At 38.3% G+C, this 21,463-nt stretch overlaps 1 protein-coding gene across 2 annotated transcripts in view; it reads right to left on the bottom strand.

The window, feature by feature from the left end:
• Positions 1-21,463, bottom strand: part of LOC122790015 (mitochondrial poly(A) polymerase) — an 894,403-nt gene that overhangs the window by 272,551 nt on the left and 600,389 nt on the right. For both annotated transcript variants that reach the window (XM_044057550.1, XM_044057551.1), the window contains one exon: positions 5,380-5,591. In XM_044057550.1, coding sequence (XP_043913485.1) covers positions 5,380-5,591 — 212 coding nt within the window. The remainder of the gene's footprint in view (positions 1-5,379; positions 5,592-21,463) is intronic.

Raw genomic sequence — 21,463 nt, 5'->3', positions numbered from 1 at the left:
TAAAGACCGGTTTAATAAATGCATGTCTCCAATCTGTGAGAAATCTCCCCATATTTATATGACCTAGTGAATAATAGATATAATGGTACTGTAAGTTCTTGCTGAAGTGTTCTCAGGTCCGTCTCCTCCCTGTGCTTTGTTTGGATCCAGTTTGCAGAGTTCTTTCTCAATAAAATCTAATTTGATTCCTGTATCTGGGGTTACCTGAATGTCACTAGGACAACTTTTCACACCTTTTGTAGAGCCAAACTGTTTTGCTTAAGATTTTGTAAATATATCTATAATCTGTTGTGTCTGAGAATAAATTTTAATATCTGCACAGTTTATCAACGTGTGTGCCTTTACTCTTTCCACATCTTATGCATCTATAAAAAGGTTTCCTATTATGCTCAATATCTTTATATAAATTTTCTTCAAAATTTTCTTGACCTTGTCTCACACTATTCTTTATCTGTTTGTCCAGCTTGTTTATTTCAGTTTTCAAAGTTGTAGTTCAACCTCTCTTCCATTTAATCATATCTTGTTCTTATGGAAATATACCCTCCTGACATTGTATCCCTAGGTCCTGATGTTAAACATTTTTTTATATTTTTTATACTCAATTTCTCTTTCTAAACTTTCCACATTCCTTATGCAGTTTTTACACTGAACACCTCACTCCAGTTAGTTTTACATAGTGACTGTTTTGCTTCCAAATAATCTGTAATTAACCTTCTGTGCATTGGTTTAGATTTCAGTTTGGCAGAATTATTTAGGAATAAATTAACCTTTATAACCCCATGATCACTGCACATCAACGGTGGTAAAACTTGACTTGAAGTAACAGTAACGTCTTTAGGAACACAAACAATTTCTAGTATGTTCTGTCCCCTGGTAGGTTTTTTATGATTTGAAGCAACTGTTGCTACTGTATATAAATTGTGAATAATTTCCTTACTAATGTTGAATGAATATTATTCCAGTCTGTTTCTGGTAAGTTTAAGTCCCAAGCTATTATTATTCTTCCCTGCTGTGTTTCATGCAAGAAATGTATGAATTCCTCTATGTCATCTGCACTTGACTTTGGTGGTCTATACACGTCAACAATTATTATATGTTCCAGAGTTGTTTTTATTGTCACAGTTACACAGTCTATAATGTTGGTGTTATCAATGAACATGTAATAATCACAGGTCTCATAACCATCTTTAATCCCGATCATAACATTTCCACCTGATTTTTAGTTAGAATGTCTATTACAGTAAAATCATTTATACACTGACAGAACTGGTTTCTAGTCATTGTTCTTTAACCATGTTTCACAAACAATATCATCATCAATTTTGTGGGAAGGTAGCAAATTTTCCAAAAAAAAAAAAAAAAACATTTACTATTAATGCTCCTAGCATTAACAATCATCAGAGATGCATCAAATGCTGCTATCTGTGAACAGTTAAATTTTCGACCTGGCAAAAATCCTGCCTACTGTTTGTCAAATATTGCAAAATATCTGCTGGAAAAATTCTCTTCCCTGATCTTGACAAATGCACGCCATCCTGTCTGAACATGTGCCCCCAAAACTAGGCTTGGATGCTTTACACATTTCTATTTTTTAAAACACAACATTTTTTTCCATGTAGGTATTTACCCAAAAATATCTTTTCATTCACAGTGACCTGACTATCCTTTCTATAGGTAATTTGTGAAAAATATGTCCTAACACCAGTACAAGCTATACTATGAACAAAAACCACCTGGCACCGTGGTAGGATGAAACAACAGTCTTTATTAGTTATAACAAGATATGCCAGATCCCTACTAGCAGTCAGAGAATCCTTGTGGGTGACATCATTTGTACTGACATGAATAAAAACGGATCCGAACTTCCTTACATTAATGCATTCCAAGGCTTGTCTCACACCTTCTATTTTTTGCTTCTGGGAAGCATAACACTATTTGATGTTCATTATCTTCTCTACAAATATAAGTATCAGTTCCTCTGATAACTGAATCTCCAATTATAAGAATATCTTTGCTGGCCAGTTCTGAAGAATCTTCAGCTTCTAATACAGTATCAATTGTTACAAAGAATAGATCTTCATTACCATTAATCTTATCAATCCCACTGTTTTTATTGTGTATTAAATTCTCATTAAATTCTCATTCAGCTGGTATTATGAATCCATAGCTTGAGCCAGGTAGTCAACATCTGCCTTTCTTTTCTTTTTTCTTATAGTAATGTTCTTCAATCCTTCCACATCCAATTTTGATTTCTTCCTTTTCACCTGCCCCTTGACTCTTTTTTTCTACCTTCTCTTTTGGAAAAATTATGTCTTTTCTGTAGACTGAAGGTTTTCTGATAGAAATATATCATTCCCTGTAACCTGTGCGTTACATAACAAGGCAGTGTCCTTTTTACTACGTATTCCCTTTCCTTTACGGTCATTAATCAGTTTATTTTTCTTCCTTGTTATTTGTTGTGAACTTCCTTTCTTTTTTTTGTTTTCTTCTAAGCAAACTGGATCCTCAGATTGCTGAATACTTGCATCAAGAATTCCAGAGTTGTCAGGGGCATCGTCTTGTTTCATAGGGGTTGAATGATCTTTGCAGACAATAGATGCATCATTTCCTAAATGTGTTCTATATGTTCTTTGCCTAACATTATTTATTTCACCAGTCCAGTCATTAATATATGAAACAGTTCTCCAAGCCATGCCAATTTCACAAGTGCAATCATCATCATTAATGCTAGATTTACTTCTAACAATTGTAAGCAAAACATCCAGCTTTTGAAACTAGCAACACAGATCACCAGTGTTATCAACTGTTACTTTTAAATATGCATAGCATGTATTGCACTGTACAAGATATTTGTGCATTAGCAAATCATTAATTGCATACTCATTTAAGGATTCTGTAGAATTGCCTCCTTTGTGTAGGGGTATTATGTGGGAGATTTTCCAGATTTCAGGGACTTTATTTTTTGGACAAAGATCTATTGATAAGGATATTTGCAGGACAGACTATTGGGTCGGCAGCAATTTGCAGAAATTCTGCTGGAAATTTGTCTGCGGCTAGGGTTGTTGGTTTTAGTTCTTTAAGTAATTATTTTATATTATTACTGGAGACTCAATGGAAAGTAAAGGAGTTGTTATTGATTATCTTGGTAGTTCAATGGAAGGGAGGAGTTCTGAAGAATAGATAAGGTAAGTATAGTTTCTGTGAAATATTTGTTGAATTGAGTAGCTATGTTTTTAGTGGTGTTATTATTTGATGGAGAGGGTGTGGTTGATTTTCCTGGATGAAGAATATCGTTAATAGCTGCCAAAAATGTTTGAGTGTTTTTTTTTTATGTTTCCTTTGTATATTCTGGTAGTAATTAATCTTGTCTTAATACATTTTTTAACTAAAGTACACTGTTTGTCACTGAGCATAGGAAACTTTACCCCGGCTATGATATTTCTTATCTTGTACACATGCAGAAAAAAAAGCAAGTCTAATCAAACCTCTTTCCATCAAGATCTGATCATTTTTATCTGATCACGCAAATGGGATCAAAATTACACAATTTTTTTATGCAGGGCAAAATCCAAAGCCCTTGCACCCTCCCTGCAACCCTCATTACTTATTACACCTTACTCTGAGTTTGCACAACCTGAGGGTAGCTTACAAATTGTGTATCTGTCAAACTGTTTGCTCCATCAGACTGAAATTAGGGTCTACTGCAACTGTCCATATGCTAGTAGCTCATCATGCGCTTGCTCACTGTTAGTTGCTTTAAAACTCCCCAAGTCTAATCCTGCAGAAATACCTAACCCTCTCTCTACTCAAATTCGGTAAGTCCCACCCCACCTGGTCCCTAACCTAAAACATTGCTCCCTAAACTTCACCTTAAAATTCCACTCTCTAAACATAATTTTCCCAGTCACTGTCTAACCCTAAAACTCCAATCCCAATCCCTAAACCTAGATTCTCAGTCTGTACCCTAACTCTAATCCTAAATATTTCAATTGCTGTCTAAACCTAAAATTCTATCTCCCGTTAAACCTAAAATAACCAATAACTCTCTAAACTTGAACTTCCCTCCCACTTCTTAACTCTAAAACTCCCCTCAGTCTCCCTAAACCTGAATGTCCTCCCTGATCACTACCTAAACACATAAGATGCACTCCTGCCCCACAGCTGCCAAACTTACCTTGCTCAAACTTTACAAATGTGTTTAAGTAAGGTGTAGCAGCTCCACTCTCTCTGCATGGCTGCTGCACTTTGTGCAAACACATTCATATTAAAGCACAAGCAGCACCCCGTGAGAGGCACAAGACGCTCAAGTTCCTGATTGCAAAACTCTGATCTTCGAGTAGCTGGGACACAAGTGGTTGTAGTAGATCCTTCAAAATTATTTTGTCCTGAAAAAAATGGCTCTATGAGTCCAACAAACACCAAGGAGGATATTATCCTTGACTACCTTTTGAATGCAATGTCATTCATACACATATCTATGAAATAACACTTGTAGGACAGGTTAAAAAAAAACTATGCAGGGAAATATGCCTATAAACTTTATACTAATATATATTTTTTGCACTCTTTGGCCCCACTGTTTGTTGATCATCAGCCACCTCCACAATAAACTGCCCCTTTGTTCCCCCATCAATGAAGGGAGGATCCCCTGGGAGGAGCTATCATTCAAAAAAGCCAACAGGAGTGATTTGAGGTTTTCACCCGTCACTAACATACGCATCCTGTGAGGTGGAGATGAGGGGTGTGCAATGGGATGACAGTGAAGGAGGTCTCCTCACTTCTGCAAGGAATGTTCCAAAAGTCATCCCTGCCCTACCTCCAAGGCACAAGCAGTGAGCTTCCTGCACTCATCCAAGAAGTTGGCATCAGCCAGTATGGCTCCCCAAGAAGTGCGTTTAACTCCTCTCCACCAGGTGAGGTGTGAAGGTCACAGCCAGTCACTCCCTGCCCCAACTGACTCCTTCACTGTTCAGGTTACTAACCAAGCCAGGCTGCAAGGGATGCAGTAGGGAATCTGGCGCTTGCACCACAGGAGCAAGACTGTAAACTTCCTACTAATATTAACTCAAAAGTTGCTTCACACTTGGAAAGGGGAACACACTGTATCAACCAGGTGTACAAAAATGATTTTTTAAACAAAAAGAGCGTTTGAAAATCTCATCACTGCTGACAAGTATGTCTCACTTACCGCTCATTTAGTTATAAAGTGCAATATTCTGCTTTACAATAATTCAAAGAGTTCCTACTGTTCTCCTTGCAAGGCCACAGTTATGCTTACTGTTTTGTTGCTTAACTAACTGTTACTGTGGACTGTCTATTACTCTTCATTTTTGCTGATAAAAATACGCTGTATGATAAATCTGTGATGTAGCTTCTTACCTGTTATTTGCCGTTAAGTCACACTGAAATCCTGAAGGCTGATGGGAAAACCTCACCAATGGGCAGCGAGCATTGAGGATTTTTTGCACTCCCACACATCCTGGTCCAAACTGTTCAATACATTCGCCAATCACTGAAAGAATGTTTTGTGTTGCTATTCTTTGCGAAGGAACTCTCTTCATCTGAAACTCTATTGCAAAGGGACTGGATGCCTAAAATAATACACAAATAATAGCCTAAGTGAAATACAAGTAGCACATCTGAGGTATTCATACCCAATGCCCACAATGACATTAAAATATTCCTATTTTTATTTAACATTTGTTTACCAGGAAAGTCCGATTGGGATAGAGCACATTTTCAGCAGAGGTCCGTGGATCTTTTTTTTTTTTTTGTTGTTGTTTTTACAGAAGTTCCCTTAACTATAACTAAATATTAAATATTGAAAATGAACAAACTATTAAAGAACTTCAAGATAGGGTTATGGAAAAAACAGCACAACTCCTAAAGACATATTAAGAGATGGTTATGGGAAAAAGATGGTATAACCCCTAAAGACATCTGAAACGGTCTGCAACTGCATATGAAGTGAACGTCATTAAAATATGTGTGCTTTAGTTATTTTTAAATATACAGCAGAAACAGTGACAGAACCATTAGTCTATACTGAACATTGTACAAACTTTCATAAGCACCCAAAATCATCTACCGCCACCACTGCTAAATTACTTGACTGAAAAGCATGCAAGTCTAGGTTTTAAAAAAAAAAAAAAAAAAACTGCACAAGCAAATGAAAGGGCTGGAGAGGTGCAGAAAAACTGCACTGTAATGTTTTTAGATGAGAAACCAGGAAAGAAAATCACCTGTAGGGAAAGTGTTTATTATTTTAAGAAGGTGATACTCACTTTGGGACTAACTACCTTCAGTCTACACAGAGGGTATGAGAAGTATAACTTCAACAAACAGAAGACAGCAGGGTAACCATAAGTTTATTTTAGGCAGGAAGAGAAAAGGCAGGTAGTAGATCCCTGCAAAACCTAGGCATCACATCAAGAAGAAACAGAAAAGTAACTGTAAAATATTTCTATTTTGCTTAAGTATTTGCTTGCTGTGAGTAGAATAAGACAAAAGTAGCAAAAGAAGGAAATAATGCCAATGTTTAAAATGTGTAAGGCAGGACCTTCCCTTCATAAAAAGGAAAAAGGAAAGAAAGGGAAAAAAGAACATTACTGCGATATGACATGACTAGCTGCAATGTTTAAATGCAGTCCAGAGTGTTTTAAACTGGCAGATTTTATTTTTATTATTATGTCAAAAAAAAAAAAAAAAAACAACTGAAGTTCATATACATTTATGGTCTTCTTGCTACAGTGAGAATGGCTTGTTTGTGGTAGACCAGTCTGTGTGCGCTAGTTATTATTTTTGCACTTCCAATACCAGGGAACTTGGGTAGCTGAAGCTTAGATTTTCTGTGCACATCCTTTTTGTTTTGTTGACCTTTATTTCCCTGTATGTGACAGTCAGCACAGTTTACTGTGTGTTTGCACTATAATCTTTATTATTTAAGCATAAGCTCTTGTAGCTGGTATTCTTTATGTATATACATATACACACTTATCTCGGAACAGAGTAATCAGTATTTACACTTTTAGTTAAACTGTGTGGCACATGACTGTCATTAGACTGCTTAGGCCCACTATCAGTGAGAGAGACTAATTATTGTATTTATATTTGGATTAATTAATACTAGCATCAGGTTTGGAAGTCCCTGGCTATTACAGCATGGTGACAGTACTACTGTTCAAGGCAGTAAGCACTGGAGAACTGGAGAATTCTGTCAGCCTCCCCTGGGAATTGCATTGTGTGTGTATGTGTAAATAATAATTTGTGGAAAAGCAGGTACTGTGGATAAAGGGCCACTGGTTCACAGAGACAGTGGTGATTAAGAGGGCTGTGATTGCTTGGCCAAAACCTCAGTTCTGTCACTGGCCTATGTGCAGTCTAGTCTGGATGCAGATGTCTGAAGCTCGTACACAGGACAGCAATATATATTCCTTTTCTGGACAGAGCAGTGGTGCAGCGGTAGAGCTGTCGCCTCACAGCAAGAGGTTCTCTGGTTCGATTCTCGGCTAGGGAGCCTTCTGTGTGGAGTCTGCATGTCCTCCCTGCGTTTGTGTAGGTTTCCTCCCACTTTACAAAGACATGCATCTGGAGTCTTTCTCCCCGGGCCTCCGGTGAAAATTGGCTTTGTTCCACATCAAATTTTCCCGGTTAAAAAATGTTACATAAAATAAATAAAATAAAATTTTGCTATGATGGCCAAGTTTTATTTTGTGACTTAATTATTGAAAATGACTTTTGTGCACTTTCTTGCTATTATTTCACCTTGTTTGGCAGTGTGGGATTCAAACCCCATCAGTGCCAGCCATCTTGACACTGAACTCATAAGAATGTTGAGGCCACTATGTTATGAAGTAAAAATTGGTGCAGGGAATATCTTATATAACCATCTGTCTCTGGAACTTAGTAATCTTTTAAACCCTTGCAGTTTAAGACATAGTGGAGAGACTAGGGTAAATAACTGTGTGTGTGTTGTTACCAACATCGAACATACATTTAAAACAGAGAACAGAAGAAACAAGGCTTTCATGCCTTCTTTCACTAAACTTTCTTGGGGTTACATTCTTAAATATGAGCCTTCCAGTGGACAGACTCCCCACAGTGTCAGCTGGAGGCATTAGAACAGACCTCTTCTTCACTAATCTTTAGCCAAATGGGGGTTGGTAAAAAAAAAAAAATCACCTTCTTAACTATAAACTTTCCAGTTGATAAGACATTTACAGGGTTACCTGTCCCAAATCCTGTTCATACTGGATAAGTAATAAGTTGTCATTAGAAAGAAAAACCCTAAAGAGCCTAGTTAGAGCCTCTCAGTGCTATGTCTAGCTCTTATACCACAGTAGGAAGGATCAGTGAAGTGATTATTTTTCAGACATGGCTCCAAATAAAGGCACACCACTTTCTTCAGATCCCTGCCAACAAACAGATGGCTAGAGGTCAGCCAACAGCTGTCCAATCTGTCTGAGTCTAAGCCATTTTTTTTTTATAATACGTAACCAAAGATGTGAATGGAATATTCCATCCTCTAAGTCCAATGGTGACAACTTGGTACAGAACTTGACCAAGAGTTTCCAGGCAAGCCAAAACAAGCCTGGACAAACATCGATCCAGTGTCCAGGAAGCAGTATGCATGAAAAAGAGCTACTGGTCAGTTTGATGCAGCAGAGATCATCTAAGTCAAATGCAGAGATTTCTTCCAGAAGGCCTCTGCCTGGTGTTCACAAAAATAAGAATCTAGAGCAAGCTTGTTGTCAAACAGTTCACAAGACAGTCACTTATCTTAACCTGACTTCATTAGCTTCTACATTTTTTATGTGAAACAGAAGCAGGCAAATCTTCCATAATGTACATGGATATTCCCCCCACTACAAAAGTGTGGATGAAAACGGTGTGCAACCCCTTACACCCAGATAGATTCAGTGGCAAACGTCTCAAACTGAAATGTCTCAATCATAATTTAGACTTCCTCTAAATTAATTTAGAAGAAAATTTTCTAAAATTAATTATTAGTGCAGAGAACTTTCAAATTAATAGCACATGGCCATGACCCTAACTGTGAATGTATCATAATGGCAAAGGCAGCTCTGTTGATAACGTTAACATTAAAAATGCAGTATAACTGCATTTAAGTGCAATTCTGGTGTATTTTGTATGAGGTGAGACTAATTTCATTGTCTTAACATGTTGTTCCTCTTTCACTTACCTCATATTAACAAATTGTTCTGTCAGTCAGAAATTAGGAAGTTTCCTTTCCTGTAGCTGCAACAGAGCCATGCTACTGTAGAGGCGTCTGCTGGTATGCCATTCTGTCAATCTGCCTAATTAAGTAGTCCAAGCGATATTTCAGCATTACTTTTTCAAGTTAAAAAATAGTATTTGTTTCACTCATTAAACAAGGAAATTAATTTCACTTTGATATTTACTTACACATACTCTGCCAATGGTCAAAGAGGTTTCCTTTTTTAATGAAAGACCTGGGTTAATTAATACCTTTGCAGATGTGAACTGTATACACTTTATTACAGAACAGGAAAATGTAAATGACTAAAGACAGTGGACTTGCATTTGAAATAATGTATATTGCAGAAAGTGCAAAGTAGCAGCAATGAGAATGAAGAGGTATGTTCTTATGGGAGGGAATGGAATGAATACAGACAAGAAGAAAGAGAGAAACAGGAATACATCATTTTATGCAACAATTTTAAACAGATAATGTACAGAGTTTTGTTGAGCTCTAACAGAGACTGAAAACTACTGGTAACAGTTGTTGAGATCTGATCTAACCAAAGAATCAGTACTTTCTGTCCAATGTGAACAAAACCTTGTGGTATTCATGCAAAATTATATGAGAAATGCCCCTTGGCAGTGACAGAACTGAGAGACAGGTCAGAAGAAGCAGCAGCCAATGCAGTTGCACATCTGAAAAACTCAAGAAACACCGGGAAATTCCTTTTTTTAAAATAATTAAATCTCACTGGGGAACCCCTTCTTAATAATTACATCTTACGTGATGGGTTTAGCCTGTGACAAGAAAGCAGCATTTTTTCTATACAATGAATAAAAACACTGATGAATAGTGGCTACATATTTTTGGCCAGGAATACTGTGGGTACTGATCCTTACAACTTTGTGTATACTTCGATTTAATACAGAATCCTTTAAATCACTTGCTTATTTCTATTTGGACACAGCATTGTTCCAGGTATAAGGCATTTGCTTATTTTGTACAATTTATTTTACTGCATATTGAGCAGATGGCACAGTCTATGAAGTACAGTCTAAACATCCTTTTCTCCATATATATCGGGCATCTTTTGATAATAGTTATAACTGTCAACAAACCATATAGTTTGTTTGTGGTGGTGTACACCTTTATGTATACAAACTGATAACATGTATGCATACAAACTAATAGTGAGTTGAATGGAATGGGGCAGTGTTGATTTAGTATTTCAGATAAACAGAATCAAGATACTTCATGAAAATCAGAACAAAATGCAAATGCTGTCCAGACTGTCATCTTGACATACTTTTTTAATGACTGAGATCAATTTTTTTTTGGGGGGGAGATCTCTACCCAATAAAGTAACAAAGATTAACATTTTTCATTTCACTGGGATTGTAATCTCCCTACAGTTTTCTCAAGACTACACTTGTTGTAAAAAAGAAATACATTCATTCAGTTCCCAATAACATGCTTAATCCCAGTTCATAGCAAATAGCCATTGCCTACTCCAGTACTCAGATGGCACAAGCAGTGAAACTATTCCTACATGGGAGCACCAGTCCATCGCCAAATGCTTGTATACATACAGGCAGAGAGACACACACACACACACACACACACACACACACACACACACACACACACACACACACACACACACACGTAATGCAAATTTATGGGCAATCTGGAGGACTGCCAATTCACACATGACATGTCTTGGGATGTGGGAAGAGACCGAGACACCCAGTGAAAACCCATGCAGATAAAGGCAAGACATTCAAACTCTGTGTAGAAGACAGCCCAGACGAAAACCAAACTAGAGAACTAAGTACTGTGAGACAACATAAATACAGTAAAATCAAAGATTTCTGAATAGGATGACCTGACAAATATTACAGGACTCATAAAAAGTATTCTGCTGCTCTGACAGCAGCAGATTCTTGATTCTTTTTAAAATGGCCACAGATGCTTTAATGAAGCCCTTACAACAATGGGGAGAACTCTGAATTAAATAAGAGCCAGGCAGAGAACAGTTTTACATCTAGAGTTCTTTTTAGTGACTTCCCAAATCAACTACAAACAACAACAAATATGTTAATATGGCGGCTAGCCACATTAGTATAATTAATTGTACATGACATTCAAGTCTCAAAATGCAACGCCACTGGCAGAAACTGCTTCATAGTTTTACATAAATATCTTAATTGCTTAAGGTAATAAGAGTAATACCAGCACTAAAAAACAATGCTGCTTAATGTGGAAATGAAAACAAAATGGAAGACATACACTTTTCTGCTTTGTGGTTCATCAATATTTCACAAAAAAATAAATAAATAAACGAGAGACACTGCACAAATGGCTTTGTTTAAGCATCATGACATGTATATCAAAAGTAACTTGTTTAATTCTAAGTTAAATATACAGGGACAACAGAGGAGGCACATCTCCTACCTCAGATTAAAGCATACCACATTTAGGCACATACCTGGTCCCGAAGATAATATCATTTTCATTTCATAATGCCCTCTTTATCCACCTGCCATTCTTTTATATCTACATGCAGTATGAAAGCACAAAATGCTTAACATCTGGAGTTAATTCCGATTAATCACATATATGTAATTTCAAATGAAATGAGACAATAAATCAGATCTGCTTTGTTCAAATGTATGACACTGCAGATCTTTTTACTGCAGCCCACTATTCATATGTCTACTGGGTGGCCACTGTGGTGAAGTGGTTAGCATTGTCGCCTCACAGCAAGAGGTTCTCGGGTTCGATCCTCAGCTGGGGTGCCTTCTGTGCAGAGTCTGCATGTCCTCCCTGTGTTCGCGTGGGTTTCCTCCCAGTGCTCCGGTTTCCACCCACATCCCAAAGACATGCTGTAGGTGGATTGGACACTCCAAATTGGCCCTAGGTGTGAGTGTGTGCATGTATGTGCCTTCAGTGGAAGGTTGGGCACCTGGCTGGCAACTCAACACCGTAAAACTCCACTGCTAATCATGAGCGGACAGGTGATCCGCTGTGGCGACCCCTAACCGGGAAAAGCCGAAAGATGAAGAAGAACTGGTATATGTCTACTAGTTCTCATCAATGAATTACTTAAGTTTCTACATGTTTATGACTGTATATGCAGTGAGACAGAGATCAGAAAAAGTCCTCTCTGTCCTTAAAGAACTGGAAGTGGATTAAACCGTTCTTAATCAATTTAGTTTTCTCTTCTTAAACAAAGATTAAGGTCAAAAGGCAGCTGGGAAAAGTTTAATTTTAAGTCAGTTGAAGCTCCAGTTAACAGGGAAAAGAAAGCTGGGAAAACTAATGGAGTAAATAAAAAAAAGAATGTTCGTGAATCCTCCACACCAATACATTTAGTAAAAGAAATTTAATTTAGTTATTTCAAAATAAACAGTTTTATCTGTTAATAAGCAAAAATGTGAACAAACTAAGAAAGAAGATTTAGTAGAGTCCAAAGTTTTGTGGATATTTGCTCCCTCTCTTTTAAGGATATGTGTGGATGACTTGGAGCATACTGTACTAAAGGGAGTAGAGTCTCCTCATACTAACAAATCTGATTGTTCTAATGTTTCAAAACATAAAAATAACTGTGTGGTGGAAAATTCTGATAGTATAGCTTCAGTTATTGATGAAAATTGTTCCAAGTCTTTTGTTACAAAATTTGGTAATGATGTAACTGATATCAGGACTAAGAAAAGAAACTTAGATAAAAAGAAGATAATTTGAGTGATGACTTATTGGTTGAAGAATACAGCTCGAAGCATAAAAGGCTCACACCATTAGAGGGTTCTCTGTCTCTTAATTATAAGAAGGTATTAAATGAGACAGAAGCTGGACATTTATTTATTTATTTTACATTTGTTGACTGGGATAGTCTGACTGGATACATGTCCATTTTCAGTGGAGGCCCGGGGAGAAAAGCTCCAAGATAATAATACACATCGAACATTTAGTAAATGCTAGTTTCAAGCAGATTATAGTCATAAGCAATACCAGCATTTAGCACATATAGTACCAACTTATTATAAAACACTTTACAAAACATAACATTATTTTCAAAGTTATATATACATAACATTACATTCAGGTTTAAGACACATTGAGCAGCAGTTACACAATTGACACTTCCTGAAATGGAGTGGTAGAAAAAAAGCTAGAAGTAGTCGAAGGTAAAGCACCCAAGAAATAGAGAGGTCACTAGTCAGGATTAGTGCAAGGACATAACCAATGAGTTCTGAAGTATTTCTTGAGTTTGTTTTTGAATTGAGTTAGTGAGGGTCCTAGGGTCAAGTCAGCTGGGAGTCTGTTCCATGTTTTTCCAACAGAGTTGGCAAACAGAGTCCCCAGCTGAGTAGTTGGATTTGTATGTTTGAACTAGGAGTCTAGTGGATGATCACAGTGGCCGAGTGCTGGTGTAGGGATTGATAATATTTTTTAGTGCAGGTGTATTTCCTGGTTGGTAAAGGACTTTATGTGCCACTATTAGTTGGTTGAACTGCAGTAGGCTTGGCAGTTCAAACCACCCTAGGCGATTTAAGTTATGACGGCGGTGTGTCCGGTAGGCTGTGCCAGTAGCAAATCTGGCAATGTGGTTATAGCAGGATGATAGTTTATTAAGATCTGTTTTGTTTAAGTTGGAGAATAGAGGTGAGGCGTAGAGAGAGTTGATAGCAGACGGGAAAGGACAATTGCAGTTCTAGCAAGTGGAGTAAGGAAAGGTTTGATTCTATAAAGTGAGCCAAGTTTTTTATTAATGGTTTTGATAGTTTGATTGATATGCACATCAAACTTCAGGTTATCAACTATGACACCCAGTAGTTTAGTTTGGGCTTTTGGGGAGATGAGAGTGCCATTGTTAGTGGTTATGTTGAAGGATGGCAGGGGGGTCCTGCATGTGGGGGAGAAAAGGAGCAACTTAATTTTGTTGGGGTTTAAGATTAGATGTTGATTGGAGAGCCATTTTTCCACTGTACTGAAGGTATTTTGGGTTGATGTGAATAAAGTAGCTGGTGAGGTGTCAGAACAAATCAAGGTGGAGTCATCCGCATATTGAATGCAGGTAGCATCTGGGATGACTGAATAAAGGTTGTTGATAAAGATGGAGAAAAGAAGGGGTCCTAGTATCGAGCCCTGGGGGACTCCTAATGTGATGGGTATGCGAGATGATAGCTTGTCCTACCATAGGATTGCCTGTTGCCTGCTCTGCAGGTAGGAGTGAAACCACTGGAGTGCATCGCTGTTTAAGGAGAAGGCCTTCAATTTATTTATAAGCATTTTGTTGTTAACCATGTCAAAAGCCTTGGACAGATCTAGAAAAAGTGCTGAGGATAATTTGCTATTATTGCAGTTGTGGTTAATGACGTTGGAGAAAGAGAGGAGGGTAGAAGTAGTACTGTGGTGTGGCTTAAAGCCATGCTGAAAGTTGGACAGCTTGTTCTGTGTGAGGTAGTGCATGAGCTGTATGTGTACACACTTCTCCATAATTTTAGTTAGAGGTGACAGAATAGCTATGGGTCTAAAGTTTGACAGCTCAGTGGAACTGCCTCCTTTATGGAGAGGTATGACACAGGAGATTTTCCATATAGTGGGTACAGTAGCTTCAGATATAGCTCTGTTGCTCAAGATTGAGATGGGGTATGCTATGGTGTCAGCAGCCTTTTGCAGTCAGTCTACTGGGAGGAGGTCGGCAGCCAGGGTGGTGGGTCTTAGTTTCTTAAGTAGTGCATGAATAAGTTGAATAGGAACAGGTTGGAAGGTAAAGTATGTTTGGGTACTGGGTGTGGCTACATTAGAATTAGAGCCATTGGGAGAGAGAGTTGGCTGGCTAGAGACTGGATAGTCTCTGTGAAGAAGCTGTTGAAGTTATTAGCAATGTCTACTGGGGATTTTTGTTGGGAAGCTGAGATGGGTGGAGTGGCAATTTGGCCTATGATGTGGAGTAGTTTTATTCCTACCCAGAATTTTTGAGGTTTGTTTTGGTGTTTTTGCAGTAGATGGTAATAGTGGTTCTTTTTGTATAAGGTTATGGATTTTTTGGTATCATTCCTTAGCTGTCTGAATCTTAATTGACCAAGTAGGGCTTTTGTTTTTCGGTAGGTGGCCCATGCTTTGTTTCTGAGTGAAATTTTAGTTTTGGTATCTTTAGGAAGCCATGGCGCAATATTAACTTTGGTTCTAATAGAGTGGCTGGCAGCACGGGAGTTAAGAATACCAAGGAATTTGGTGTTAAAGTAGCATAATTCAGCTAATCTTAGTAAACATCAATGTTTGATTCATTCGCATAAACAGGATGTTGTTTTGACTACGCAATGTTTTGAGGAAAATCTTTCTTCTTTAACTGGTAGTATTTCATATAACCCTTGCGCTGACAATATTAGTAATTGTATTAATGGGCAGAATGATGGAAGGCAAGAGATCTTACTTGTAAGAAAGCTTAAAAGAGCAGCTTTGGGAAGGTTAGTTAGAGAAAATAAAGACATTAATAAACACAGTGACGAGTCTGGTTTTATTTCTGTAACAGATTACAGTGGAAAAGGATGTTATTCTGAACTGCTGGTAATTAGGGACTCACAGGTAAAATGCATTGCAAGTCAAATGACATCACTAAACAAACAGTATATTACTGTTTCCTCGAACAGTGTTGAGGTTAAATGAATATTTAGATTACAAAAACAGAGTTAAACCAACCTATACTACATTTATTTTGCAAGGAGGTACTAAAGATTTAAGGTGCACAACATTAAATAAGAAGAAAATGCAATTCTTGATATAATTGGGTATTTTGGAACTTTAAATCTACAGTTTGCATTATGTAAATCCTTCCCAGTGTGTACTGGTCAGATCGTCAGTGGATGAAGGCAAAATTATTTGATAATTGGCTAAGAAAACCTTGTTTTGTCTACAATATTGAATTAATAAAACTTTTGGGAAAACTATGCCTAGATTTAAAAAGGTTTTCAAGGGATAGAGACAGTTCATCTTAATTACTATGAATCTAAGGGTCCTGTCTAGTTTGTTTAGGAATAGTGCTAAAACTGTTTTAGGACCTCATATGAGTGGATCCATTTCAGCAATAGAAAGTAGATCTTTAAAATGTTTCTTCTGCAATGGCCAAAGCTTGGGGAATAAAGGAAGTGACTTGAAATTTATTCTACCTTCTGGGGTGATACAAGTTTACTGCTGTTACTGACATGGAATTTAACTTACAAAAACCAGAATATAACAAACATGAATGCTTACGAATAAACAAGACAGGTGGAGGTGAAACTTTATGGGTTAAAATTCAATTCCTTTTAAACTTGTAAAGACTATTGCTGAGTTGGAGTGTGCAATAGCCCAAGTTTATGGAATATTGTTGCATGACCCTATAACATTGCTACTTTGTTAACTTATACCTACAATGGCTTTAGATACTCATTATAATTATTTGTCTACATTAAATATGACTAAGTTAAAGAAATCTGGTACTGACAGGCGACTAATTTTCCTACTACTGACTGGCAAGTAAATGAAGGAGTAAATAATTGTAAAAGAGAACTTAAAAATTTCGAGTATCACATTATTACACACTTGATTTTGTTACCGACTCAAAGTAGTAATATTCTACGCTTGTTTTAGGCTCATAGGTAAAGCACTAGACTAACTCCCCTTTGCAGACAATTTTAGCCTAGCCAATTTCCCTTTTTCTGCATGAAATAACCTCTCTCATTGGTTATAGACTGGCCTTACCCATCCCGTGGTCAATAATTATATATTACCCTTAATGAAAATAACTGGGATCATACCACAGACAATTTGAGGGTATTTTGGGATACAGCATTTAGGAGCTGTATCTGTCCATTAGTAGGAAAGGGGGCAATCCTGAGATACATTTTCTCTTTCTCATCCACATATCTAAACTGTGCTTGAAAATGGACAGGAATGAATGTAATTTTATGCAGTGGGATAGTCTGTTCCACAGCATAGGTAATCTCTGCAAGACATACCTGCCCTCTCCAAACCATTCTGTTGGCGCTGCAGTAGAGGTTTAGCTCCCTAGATCAAGTACTTCTGATGCCATCCGACTTGCTTATGTGCATTAAATCCATCAGTAATGGGTTGGAAGATGCCTTGTGCCAGACAAAAGTCACCTCTTAGCAGTCTGCAGGATACAGAGTACAGTGATAGGGCTTTTGAGTCAGTCCATGTAGGACATGTTGTTTAGGACTTGTATTCTTTTAGTAAGGTATCTCTGTGGGCATTCCAGTTGCATATGTCTGGACAGATACATGTCAAAGTGGGCATTATATTCAGGGATTGGTCTAATGAGGGCTGAGTAAAGGGGGAAATGACAATCCCTTTGTTTATAAGCTGTGCAATATAGAAGAACTTTCTTCTAACAGACACATGCTGGGCAAAAGTTAGAGCACTATCCACATAAGTTCCCAAATCACGAACTGGCTCAGCTCTTAAGGGTGTATTGTCAACATGGTAGTTCCTCTGGGGTAAATGGCTTCCAAAAGGATACAATAATGCATTTTCTGGCCTTTAGTTTCAGACCATGATTTTGACACTATTTATTTGAGACAAACTTTTCTGCAGGATGGTTAAATCATCTGGGGATTCAATGACTACTCCTAGATTGTGGTCATCTGCAAACTTATGTTAGCCAGAGCCCTTTGGTACTTGGTTTAACTTCAGTAAAGTAGATGACAGATAGGGGAGGTCCCAGAACAGAACTCTGGAGGACTACATTGGTGATTTATCTCTTTATGGAGGTAACTTCCCCTATTTTGATTACCTGTACCCCGTGTGTCAAATGGCAACCCAGAGGGTGGCATACGGATTTATTCCCAGTTTTTTTAGCTTTTCTACTATGCCAGAGTCGAGAATTGTGTCCAAAACACTGGCTAGATTGAGCTATGCTGTGCGTACTACTGTCTTGCCTCCATCCAATGCTTTGGTGACCTTTTCAAAAAAAGTCCACCAGGTTGAGTAAGCATGACCTGCCCTTTGTGAATCCAAACTGAGACGGGTCAGTGGAGATACCCTATGTTCTGATTGGTTAATTCCATGCTAAGTCCTTCAATGGCTTTGTATACGAGGCTAGTCAGACGTATGATTCTGTAATTGCCTGGGTATGTGGAAGGTCCTTCCTTATGCAGGGAAATGACTAGTAGCTTTCTCCAGTCACTGGTACCAAACTGCATGCAGATAGAGATTGAACAGTGTTGTTAGGGGTATGGTTAAATTGTGCTCCATGCAATTTTAGATGCACCCAGGGATATTGTCAGGACTCACTGATGTCGTATTTTATCTTTTGATAGCACTTTTAGGACATGGCCTTGTGTGAAAGCTGGAGGTAAGTCAGTTTCAGGTATATTTTGAGGGACAGATGGAGAGGATAGAGGGGTAAAATTAGAGCCATATTTATTGGCCTGTAGGTTAGCTATATCTTTAGCCTCAGTATAGTTATCATTGTTCACAATCAGCTGACAGCATTGTGCTTTTAAGATTATGAACTTAATTAAAAATGCCTTGTGATTGTCTTTGGCTTGGGTTGCTATTTAAGCCTTAAACTTGGCTTTGGTGGATTTTAAGCAGCTTCTGATTTGTCGGTTTATTTCAAAGACAATGGTTTTAACATTCTTGGAATTACTCTTACTTTTGGTCAAAATTATTTTCCTTTTATTATAAAGCTTGCTGATATTATGATTCCATCATGTGGGTTAGTTTCTGGCCTTTGCCCTGCACTTGCCTTATGTGGGTACAACTGCATCTATGCAGCTGTTTACATGTGGGTATAGTGTGGTGGTATACATTTTTCCATATTCAGTGGAGGTTAACTGTGTTAGGCAGGGATTTGAAGCTTGCCAATGTATCACTCGGGAGTAGGCAGTTTGTCTTAAAGACATTTCTAAAGTTACCTTAGCTAGAAGGGATCTATGATTACAGTTTTATTTTGATGAATACTACTTTGTGGTCAGACCCCTGTAATAAGTGACAAAGATACACAAGGGATGGTGCAAGATACTACCACATTAGTAAGGCCAAGATCCAAGATGTCAATCCCCTTAATGGGTACTCTGACTAATTGTTCCAGGGCATTTGTATTGTTAAGTCCAGGAATATCTGTGTTTGTGCTCTAGTGGTGAAGTATATTTCCCAATCTGTAGCTGGATAGTGTAGCTCACCAAGAAAAATGGTATTGGGTTTAATACGGAGTGATTCTAATTCCTGTAGGTATGAGTGGTGGCTTCTTTTGTCAAAGAGGGAGAAAAGCCTGAAGAGCCAGCAGAAGGGCTCTCATCTCTTTGACACTGATGTGCTCCTTTTACTGAAGAGGTGACCACACCCCCTGTAGCTCTACGGAGCCAAAAGTTGCTCCCCATCCCACATTTGGAGCATCTGTGAACAGTTCCTAAGAGGTAAGAGGGAGATGAAAAAGACAACTGTTGGATCCACCACTGAAGTTCCTTCTTGAGACAAGGTAAAAGAGGAACTACAAATTTTAGAGGATGTGCATGTTGAAGCCAAACTGACTTCAAGAACCACTGAAACTTTCTCATGTGGAGTTTGGCCAAGGGAACATAGGAATGGTAGATGCTATGAAACCCAGGGCTCTCAGAAACTCCCTGGTTGTAATAGAAGCCAGAGAAAGACAAGTTTGAAAGAAAATAAATGAGAGTTAAGGCCTTAGGAGTAGGCAGGCACTGTCTGAATCCTGTAACCCATAAACACATGATCCTGAGGAGGAGTCCAAGAAGACTTTTTGAAGTTTATTGTGAACCCTAGGCTCTAAAGAGGGGGAATGGCGAAATGAAGATTTTGCAAAAGAATCTCTGGAGAGGAGGCCTGAATCAGCAGGTCGTCCAAGTATGGAAATACCTGAATCTCCTGAAGCCTGTAAAAAGCAATCACAGGAGTGAGGCATTTGGTGAATACCCTTAGGGTAGTATAAAGGCCAAAGGGCAAAGCAGAGAACCAAAAATGACAGGAAGCAACAGAGAAAAGTAAAAACTTCTTGAAAAGGGGATGGATCAGAATATGGGGATGAGCATCTTTGAAAACTAGAGAGACCACGTAAGCCTAATGAAGCAAAAGAGGGAACACAGTTTGAAGGGACAGCATTCGAAAAGTGGGGACCTTCAGAAAAGTGTTGAGATGAGGTCTAGAATAGGTCTCCAAGTACCCTCTTTTCTGGGTACTAGAAACACCCTGGAGTAAAACTCCCTCCCCATTTGGGACACAGGCACCTCTTGAATAGTACCCAGAGTCAAAAGGTCTCAAAGTACCTCTGGGAAAAAGGAAAGTTGTTCTTGAGGAGACTGAGAAATGCCTATAAAAGGGGGATGGGATTTCCCCACCATGAAATACCCCTGATAAATAATGGACAGAACCCAAGAATACTGAGTAATCTGAAGCCAAACAAAAAGAGAGACAGAAAGGCAAAGAGAAAGAAGAACATGGCTGACAAGAGACAAGACAGTCAGACAGCACCTGGTTTATCTGGAAAGGAAGATTCCTGAGTCCCTGAAATCTGAGCAGCCTTAGCAGGAGCAGCCCACTTGCCACTCGCCCATCTCTAGTATAGATGATGAACAGGCTGGGTAGTTTGGTTATATGCTTTATTACATAGAAACACATCAGGATGGATAGCAGCATTACAAAATATAAACAAACTGATTAACTGACAGACTACACAGACATACATGCTTACATCACAACAGCTTACTACAAAATGGCAGTCAGGCTCGCACGTGCTCAGTATTTATACACTTGTGCAAGCCCGTATAAAGCTTCTTACAGCTGTACAGACATATCAATTTAAAGCCTCCCTCTTAAACAGATTGCCCTCAATGAAATGACATTGGAATAAGACATGCGATAATATATACATTAGAAATAAACACAAAGTTCATGTCCAGGTTGCCATGCATCTATAACATGGTCTGGAAATGCAACCTGATCTAGTAACATAATAATCAGAACTGGGTTTAGCAACAGGGACAGTCTTAGGTGAACAACTCATATCAAGAACTTTGGGATTCATCTCAGGAACAGACATATTCACTGGAACGTCCTCTGGACCTGGAACGCTGGACAACTCACTCTGAGATAGAGTCTTTCTCACATGCTAGGTGCTGTTGTACAGGCTCGGACACCGGCATCAAATATTTCCGATTCCGCCTATACTCTACTCTCCTTGTGATTCCAAAATGTATGATCTCGGCTCTGGACAAA

Source organism: Protopterus annectens, chromosome 15.part0, assembly GCF_019279795.1.
Source record: "Protopterus annectens isolate FY-2018-M chromosome 15.part0, PAN1.0, whole genome shotgun sequence".
Lineage (NCBI taxonomy): Eukaryota > Metazoa > Chordata > Ceratodontiformes > Protopteridae > Protopterus > Protopterus annectens.
This window is presented reverse-complemented; position numbering and strand designations above follow the sequence as displayed.